General features: G+C 46.4%; 1 protein-coding gene across 1 annotated transcript; it reads right to left on the bottom strand.

The window, feature by feature from the left end:
* Positions 1 to 2,118: 2,118 nt before the first annotated feature.
* Positions 2,119 to 3,099, bottom strand: LOC142775155 (uncharacterized). Its single transcript, XM_075876496.1, has 2 exons — positions 2,568 to 3,099; positions 2,119 to 2,216 (listed from the first exon to the last, which is right to left on the bottom strand). The coding sequence occupies exons 1-2, from the start codon at positions 3,097 to 3,099 to the stop codon at positions 2,119 to 2,121; spliced, it is 630 nt and encodes a 209-aa protein (XP_075732611.1).
* Between the last annotated feature and the right edge of the window lie 6,231 nt (positions 3,100 to 9,330).

Here is a 9,330-nt window from a genome sequence, read left to right as displayed (position 1 = left end):
CATACGCTATAACTCTTTCCCGTGAAGTGGCATCCCGCTGTAGAAGAACTGCACCAATGCCATGGCCGCTCGCGTCGGTGTGCAGACATGTAAGTGCGTTCTTGTCAAAATGGCACAGAACAGGGTCAGACGTTAAAGCATTCTTGAGGGCTTGAAAGGCACGCTCGCAGTCGTCGTTCCAAGCGAAAGTTGATCCGAATGTCAGCAGCTTGTGCAGTGGCGACGCGATGGCAGCAAAATGACTAATGAAGCGGTGGAAGTAGGATGCCAGGCACAGGAAACTTCGTAGGTGTTTCTGAATTTCTGGCCGAGGGAAGCGTATCACGGCAGCAAGCTTGCCTGGATCCGGACGAGTGCCATCTTTGCTGACAAGGTGGCCCAACACCTTCACGTTCTTGTTGGCGAAATGGCATTTTTTGTGTTTAGCTGAAGTCCAGCACTGGAAATACACGTCAAAACTTCGTCCAAACGATCAAGATGCTGACGAAAAGAAGAGGAGAAAATGACGATGTCATCTAGATAACAGAGACATGTTTTCCATTTTAGGCCGCGTAAAACTGTGTCCATCATGCGTTTAAACGTGGCAGGAGCGTTACATAAACCGAATGGCATGACGTTGAATTGGTACAGCCCGTCTAGTGTTGCAAAGGGAGTTTTTTCTTTGTCCGCTTCGTGCATAGGTATTTGTCAATAACCAGACCATAAATCGAGGCTGGAGAAAAATTCAGCGTCTTACAGAGAGTCAAGTGCGTCGTCGACTCGTGGCATCGGGTAAACGTCTTTGCACGCGATCTTATTAAGTGCTCGACAATCGACGCAGAATCGCACCGAACCATCCTTCTTTCGGACTAGCACCACAGGTGATGGCCACGAGCTGGACGAAGGCCGGATAACATCTCGTTTGAGCATATCAGCAACGTTGTCCTCGATGATTTTCCGCTCTGCGGACGACACTCGATATGGGCGGCGGCGTACGATTGTATTGCCTTCAGTTTCAATTCGATGCATGGCGACAGAAGTGCGACCCAGAAGCTTGGAATATACATCAAATGAAGCGCTGTGTTTTGAAGCACACCCAAAAGTTCTTGCTTTTGCGCTGACGTGAGATCGGGATTTATTGTGGCTTTTAAAGCAGCCGTTGTAGCCTGGTCAACAGTTCTCGTAGAGAAAGATGGCGAGTCTCCGTGAAGGGCACCAGAGAAAGTGGTTCGGTATCTGTGAAGCAAACCACACTGATGCCATTGGGCAGTGCAACAGGCAATGAAGTGGGGTTAACTGCCGTAACTAATGCTCAGCCATCACGAAAGCGCACCGGACTAGGAGCGATGGTAAGTCCACCAGAGATGTAACGTCCACACGGTGCTAGGAACACATCACCAGTATCGATCCTATCTGATGTCAGGGTCAGAATATGCTCATTACCTGGAGGAATAAAACAGTCATCAGCGGTGACGAAACGCTGGCTATGGGCATAGTTATCAGACGAAAGCGCAGTATCTGACATGTGAATGACCATCTGACGGCAAGATATCACGGCTGAAGCTGAGGAGAGAAAGTCCCATCCTAAAATGAGCGCCTTGGTACACGATGACAGAACAAGGAACTGTATAAGGTGAAGGATGCCCTCAGTAAAAACTCGTACCGTGCAAACACCAGAAGGCTGAACAAAAACCGCATTAGCACTGCGAAGGGGAGGGCCATCATACGGTGTCTTCACTTTGCGCAAACGGGAACACAAGTCCACACTAATAACTGAGAGTGATGCACCTGTGTCCACCAAGGCTTCAGTCCATATACCCTCAACACACAGTGAAAGTACATTTGAGGGGCGTTCCGGAGGAGTTCGATGCAGTCCGCCAAATGCAGCTTTCCCTCCTGAAGCTACACTGTTTAGTTTTCCGGGCGATGATCAGGCGCCGTGGTAGCCGGACGAAGTGGTGACGAGGAACGGTGCGTAGGTGACGGGGAGCGACGGCGCGAGGAGTGGAAGGTACTGGCTGCATTGAAGTGCTGCGGAGAGGGTGAGTGGCGTTGGTAAAGTTGGTATGGGTGACGATGTTGTGGAGAGGGGGCAATCTCATCCCTCTCGTAGTCACCATAGCCCCGCCTTTCGCCTTGTTAACGTCGACGACAGAACCGTGAGATGTGGCCGCGTATTCCGCAATAAGAGCAAATAGGTCGAGATGGACGCCAGGCTTGAAACGAAGGAAGCGTTGCTCTTTGGGCAAGCACATTCAAAGAAGGCTGCATAGTTGACCCATATTGCGGTGATTGCTGAGGAGGTGACGCTGCAACCACCTGAGCGTACGTCGGCTTTGGAGTGGTATGCGAGCTCGGGACTTGCTCATACGTCATGGACGCTAGTTCCTCCCTCACAATGTTCCGGAGGCTGCCTGTAGAAGGCGTCATGCAGAGCTCATAAGATGACGAGGTGGCTTGGAGTTGCAGCTCCTCGCGGATCACAGACCGTATCAACGCACGGAGCTCACCGTCATGCGTTGGCCTGATATCTGCTGTTTCAGGTTGCAAACGTATAAGTTGAAGGTCATCGAGTCGCTGACACGTACTGATGATATCGGCGTTCATGGTCGGGTTCCTTGCCGCCAGAGCGTTAAATGCGACGGCGCCGATGCCCTTGAGCACAGGGCAAACGCGGTCATGCTCCGCCATCGAGCTGTCAACGCGGCGGCATAGGGCGAGAACATCTTCAATGTACGATGTATAGGACTCGCAGGAGTGCTGGACACGTTCAGCAAGCTTCCGTTTGGCGATGTCTGCACGTACAGAAGGGTTGGCAAATATCTGACGAAGCTGCTGCTCAAAGGTAGGCCAGTCTGGGAAATGCAGCTGATGGTTGAGAAACCATGTCTTAGCGACACCTGTCAGGTAGAAAGGTACACGGGATAGCTTCACAGAATCATGCCAATAGTTAAGCGCTCTCACACGGTCGTACTCATCCAACCAGTCTTCAACGTCTTCACTGCGAAGGCCGGAAAACATCGGGGGATCTTTTTGAGGGGCGGTGACAGTCCAAGAAGGCATGCCCAGGGGTGCAGGCGGGGTGGATGGAGCCGTGTTGTTGTGCTCGTCTTGCGACATGGCCGTAGGCTGACTGCGCAGACGGCGACCCGACCGGAGCTCCAGGGATGGTTTGTAGTTGAAGATTACGAAAAAGCGCTGCAGGGAGAGGAAAAGTGGGTCGTAAAGCACTCTCCACCACTTGTAAAGCAACGTTTTGGCTGCAAGACACCTCTTTTACTTGCCGAGCCTCTCCCCCACAACACAGGTCAGACATGATGATGAGTATGTACATATAAGTTGACGCGTATGAATAATGCTCACAATATGTACAAATATTGCACGCACAGACATATGTTGAAGGGTTGGAGATGATTATAGAGCCATTTTTTGCGCACTTGCGCAACTATGCCAACTGGAACATGCGTATTAGCAACATCAGAAGCCGATATGAAGCGCTGACGCTCGCGAAGATGCTGGCCTTGGACACTGCTACATAAATCAACTTCACTGCATGGCACCTAACTACCATTGACGTTGAGCCGATGTGATGGCTGTAGCAAAGTAGTACTCATGTAATGTTTCTTATAGAATTGAGTAGGCAGCACTGCAACCTCTACTGACGTTTCACGAAGATTAGCTTCTATTTGAAAAGTAGTTCCCGGACCTGGCGTAGCTGTGTGGTAGAGAATGTTTGACAGTCACGCAGACTACTTGGGTTCCATTCCTGCTGAGACCCTGAAATTTGTTATCAGCACTCGTCCGGGGGTCAACACTGCCTATGTAAGTTTTTTCTTAATTTTGACATTTATTCTATGCCTTCCTTGGGTCGGCGCTACCGATGTCAGGTATTGCTACTCTCACGCGTTGAAATTGCTCATGTGTGTTCTCATCGTTCCTAGGTAGATACTAGGTATCAACATCTGTGGCACATACCAGCGGCACGTACCCGCCCGTGGAAATGTGCCACTGTCTGGCGGAAAGTGTTTGACGACGTTCGTGACGAAACTGTGACATTATTCATGACCAGCGCGTCATATTATTCAAACCATCTTACCCTCTCATGCTAATTTTGGTTCAAGCCAAGTTAAGGAGATGACCACGAGAGCATCCAAACGTAAGCGGCTAGATAGATAAACAGATACGCTCGAAGTCACCGAAGTTCAATAAGAAATTCTTGAAATTTAAGATGCGACTTGAGGCACACGCGGGCGTTTGCACAGAACGCGTTTTGCGTGCAGGCCGAGTAGGTTCTTCTCCTCCCCAGTAGTGCACTTCTCCTCCCCAGTGAACTGTGGTCGCGTTCAATAGCCAGACACCATATACAGAGTGCCCCCAGCTACCTTTAACCAGAGTTTGAATATATGCCGACGCTCGCGATGACGGCGCGATGATATGTATGCATGTTGCCTAATGTCATGTGGAATTAGTCAGCCAATTCTTCGTCTTTGAATAATTGCCTAAATAGGTGACTTTTATTACCTAACTTTTTAAGCAACGAAATGGGCCGGACACTCCAATTATGAAAGTTGTTCATTCTTTCGAAAAGCATCCATCGAGACGGTGTCTGGCTTTTCACCTGTTAATTTTTATTGTTTACTTAGTAACTGCAAATGCCCACCAAATTAAACAAATACCACGTGACAAGCCCATCCGCGCGCCAGTGCGTATGACGATTCTATTGCTCTCGAACGTTCTGCGTACGGACGATCATGGCATTTGCCCGATTGTACTGTCTCAACAGGGCCACTACGATGCCGGTGGCTTTACGATGAGCACGTTTCGCTATAGGCCACAAAAGCAATAACCGCTGCCACTGCGTACTACATTCATAAATTCGTGCGAAGTAAGCGTATTGTTCGTACGCGGGACGTTAAAGAGCATCAGAATTGAGGCACGCACAGGCATACAAGTGGATTTATCACTTGGTATTTTTTTTTGCATTTCGCGGGCATTTGCAGTAGCAGAAAAACATCAATTATTACAGATATAAAGTTCCAAACTGCCTAATCAGACGTTTTGCAAACTGCTCTACAATTTTCTTGTTGAAGTTTTTGAGCCACCTGCGTTCCTTAAGACGTTAGTTAGTTAAAAGGGTATAAATAAATAATTGATCAGAACACAAAAAATAGCCGGATTCACTCCAGACAACGGTCAGCAACATGCATTTGGTCGCGTTGTATTTGCGTGGGTTGGCCTACTTTAAAACTCTGGCTAAAAATAGGTGGACACTCTGTATATAACGCTCTACATGGTACTTCATTAACTTTGCTATAGTTTCGGCTCAGGCAACTTGGTGCATGCTTATAAGAGAGAAAATAGCCCAAAGTTCAGACTAGGCACAGATAGAAGAAGGCAGGACAACAGCGCTGAGTTACAACTGACTTTATTTTTTTACATGTGGGCACATATACACGAGTAAAAAAAAATTGGCCCCGTATTTGCATGTTTCACTGCAAATGTCGTCGTAAAACGATAGTCTTGCGTGTGGAGAGAGTGACCATACCGTTTATCACGCTGAGCTGACAGTGCAACGTGATGCTAAAAAAGGCAACCGTTTTCAACGCCTTGCTAAGACAACACAGGGGTGGCACCTACTTGTCACTTTGCGTTCTACACCTTATCGCCTCCGAGACAGGCACACATCTTTCTTCGTGGGCACGCACGCCGTCCTTCGTTTTCGAATATAACTGCCAGATGGCGCTCGTCTCTAACGTGCCTCGATGCGCTCGTTCACCTTCGCTACACAGATTGAGAATCTCTAACGCAGCGCTTCCAAAACATATTTCACCGATTTTCTCACGCAGAACATCGCAAGACTATCGTCTTTTGACGACATTTGCAGTGAAACAAGCAGATACGGGGCTAATTATTTAATTGACAATCGCACAAGTATGAACGCTGAAACTCGAGAAAAATTGGTGGGCGCTGCGTGTTGGCTTAGCCGTTTGGGGTTTCTTTACGGCGGACAAACAGACAAATGCACAGACGTACAGACAGACAAATAGGTCAAAATTTTAGCGTCGAAGGTCCCCAAGAAAAACTACCGTTTTTAGAAATAAAACATGACGTCATATGACGGCCCTATCTCCTGTCAATATGTGGCACCAGCGGGCGCCACAAACACGGGCTGTGGATATCACCTATGGTTCAAAAAAATAAAATTCATTTTGGGAAAGAGTTATAGATTAGGTGCTTGCACAGTTAGTCTTGATACTTTTTATTTGTGCCAGTTCAAATATTTCTCATCTTATTATCTTTGTTTCTTACTATTATTGTTGTTTCGCCATAGATTGGCCTGTATTCACAACCCTTTTATTGGAGGCCTAGATGGCAACTGATAGCTCTATTTACATTGCATTGATGCTCTTAGTTGCTTATTAAGGCATCTTCCTGTTTTTTCCCAATATATGTTCTTCCTTAGGACAACAATATTGAGTACTTGACACTTTTATTACAGTTCACAAATTGATTTACAAGCTTTATGGGACGCGATTGTGCACTGTAAGCAAAAACTATAAGAGGTTGGTGTTATCACGGCTTATGACCTCTGAAAACTTTCTCGTGTATAAAATTATTACCTCGTGTTGGAGTGAAAGGTGCTACATGACATATTTTTACCACGAGCTCTGAGGTATATAGTAAAGAGATGTCAAAATCCCGTTTTACCTCGTGGGGAGTTTTCTATCACGTGATTTTTAACCTGCGTTTCAGAGTTTATCACCACGTGACTGCAAGGTGCAGCTGCTTCGGAAGCTTTTGGCCCAAAACCCCCTTACTGACGCTCTCACTGAATCGTGAATGTACGCGAGGACCACAGATGTTTTATTACGGCATTGTTGCGCCTCCTGACTGACCTAGAGTCAACGCACTTTCACCGGAACTGGGAGCAGCTTGAACACAACGAGCGAGGAAAACATTCTGTAAACAAAAAAAAAAGGGATGGGGGCACTCTAAGAAAAAAAAAAACTGCTGGAAAGTTGTTCTGCATATTTTCGCAAATCGTTAACTTTTGCTGTGCGGCGGCCCTGGAGACAAACGTTAAAAGAAGCGCGGGATATGTGTGTCTGGTTGAGATGATGAATCTCACGTGTTTCTTATACATCATCGAGCGACCGTGCACTTTCGAGCACGAGCCTCCAAACCTGTACGTCGTGGATGCCTCGCTTTCGGGCTGATTCGCGAAGAGCGGCCAGTGGTAACAAAATCAAGCTGGTGGCATCGTCCGTGGTGGCTTCCTGAAGACCGACCAGTTGCAGAAGCGATAAGCGAAAGGCTTTACTACGTCGTCGACACGAAGCCCGCCCGTATGAGGGCGTTGCCGGGGCAGGTAAAATAACCATCGCATATATTTTGTTTCACAGAAGACGATGTCTGCTGGAGTAAAGTGCAGCCCGAATTGTGCAGCCCAAAATGGCGATGAAATTCGCTTAGGTGGTGTATTCTGTGGTTGCCAGCTGTCGTTCATCGCATAGCCGTGCTCCTCGAAAAGGTCTAGTACGCCGTCGGTAAGAAGCGTGTATACAGGCGTGCACCGCTCTTCTACGCTCGTTGTCATGAATACGTGCTGCTACTAGGTTGTGCACTGCCGCCTAATGAAAACCATTGAGCTGTCGTGGTCTGTGTGTACATAGGTATATTTTATGGACTTCTGCATCAGCAGTATTAACATGGGTGGGGCTAACAGGCCTGTGCGCGAGCTAATTATTAGATATTCAAAAAGGTGAGATCGAGTGGGTTTATGATAAAAGGTTGGTGTGACACCTAGCGACCTGCAGCCCACCTGAAGCTTATGCTTGCACGTTTAACCGTTATGGTTAATCGATGCAAAAAACAGCTCTCCTACCAGCACTACACTGCAGGTCAAAAAGGCATGCCTATATATACCGAATTGTCGAAGTACATTAGAGTAACGCGTGCAGTCTGTTGAAGTGCGGTTTTATTCTGCATTTGTTGTAAGTGTGTGTTTGTCTGTATGGTAATCTAAGTGCCATCAATTCTGCCGTCATTTGATAATTAATAAATTTGTCGGCTTTTTGAGGCGAACGCACCCGTCAACTTTAATTTTTTTTACCACCTGAAGTAACTCCCAGAAGTCACCTCAAAAACCTTGTGAAGGCAGTAAAAGTTTACTCTCTCTATATTCACTCAAAACATCAGTGGGGTAAATAATTACTAGCCTTCCTACATTGAAAAACTCAGCACGAGAGTGAATTTTTACTTCGACTGGTAGGTCGTAAAAAACCCATAAACGCTAGTTCGCTAGGGGACAAGTGGTTTACACCGGTTTTGAGGTTATTTGAGATTATTTTCGTTAAGTGTGTGGCTGTCTTCCTGTTTTATTTACTTTGGAACACATTGGGGGTAATTTTTTAGGCGTAGAAATTACGACTCTTACATTGGCATGTTTTCCCATCTTTTTTTAAGTTGTGTGCTTAACGGTGTATGTAACGCATTGCAATTGTTTTTTTTTCTGTTCTGTCTGGTTCCATTTCCTTTCGGTAATTCCTCCTTTTACCTTTCTTAGAACAGATTCCGCTACAGACACTAACACATGCATCGGATACCCTGCTGCTTCCTATTATTTCTTCCTATTTCTTGATGGTCCAGGTATGCATGCGCCTACATGTCAAAAATAAAAACAGTTGTAAGTCATCTCTGTTGTCGTGCCTTCATAAGTTTGTGTCTTGTCGAAATTTCGCACTGTTTTACGCTTTTATAACTTGATTAACAACCCATAGCTTTCGCCAAGCAGTTCAATCACATTTCTTGACTGTACAGGTGTAAGTCAATAAGTAGATGTCACGTTCATAAAACTTGCGCCAGAAGCAAGCGCGTCCTACCAGAGGAGAACAGAAAGTAGGCGAAATGGCATAACTATTTTGCGCTTTATTTGAGTGTGCAGAAGCCAAATATTAACATCATAGTAAGCATAATAAGTTTTTAATAGAGCCGCTATTTCTACTGGACTACTTCTGCAGAACGACAGTCCTTCTTTCAGACACTGCTTTTCAATACTCTACGTGAGTTCTGGCTTTTCGGAATAACTATTCTCTCGCCAGCTTTTACATTTTCGGTGCCTTTCAATTCGTTATCATCGAAAGCGTCAGTAGCACTCACTACGCAAATAGCGCCATTCTCCTCTGTCACTAACCACGAGACGCTGTTTACCTTCCATGTGCGACACAGTCTTCCACGCGATAATGAATATTTTTACATGAATGGCATGGATGCGAGGGTGCGCAGCAAATTAAAACAACTTATTGCTTGTTCCACTGTAGACTAGGAAACCAAAGTTCCACACGATTAACC

Source organism: Rhipicephalus microplus, chromosome X (assembly GCF_043290135.1).
Source record: "Rhipicephalus microplus isolate Deutch F79 chromosome X, USDA_Rmic, whole genome shotgun sequence".
Classification (NCBI taxonomy): domain Eukaryota; kingdom Metazoa; phylum Arthropoda; class Arachnida; order Ixodida; family Ixodidae; genus Rhipicephalus; species Rhipicephalus microplus.
The sequence above is the reverse complement of the archived record's forward strand: the minus strand, read 5'-3'. Positions and strand labels throughout refer to the sequence as shown.

Bases quoted from the DNA above. Each gene is read 5' to 3' on its own strand.
- LOC142775155 (XM_075876496.1), bottom strand. From the start codon at position 3,099: ATGTCGCAAGACGAGCACAACAACACGGCTCCATCCACCCCGCCTGCA. The intron at 2,217-2,567 runs GTACGTGTCAGC...TTGCCCAAAGAG, and splicing joins CATGAACGCCGATATCATCA to CAACGCTTCCTTCGTTTCAA.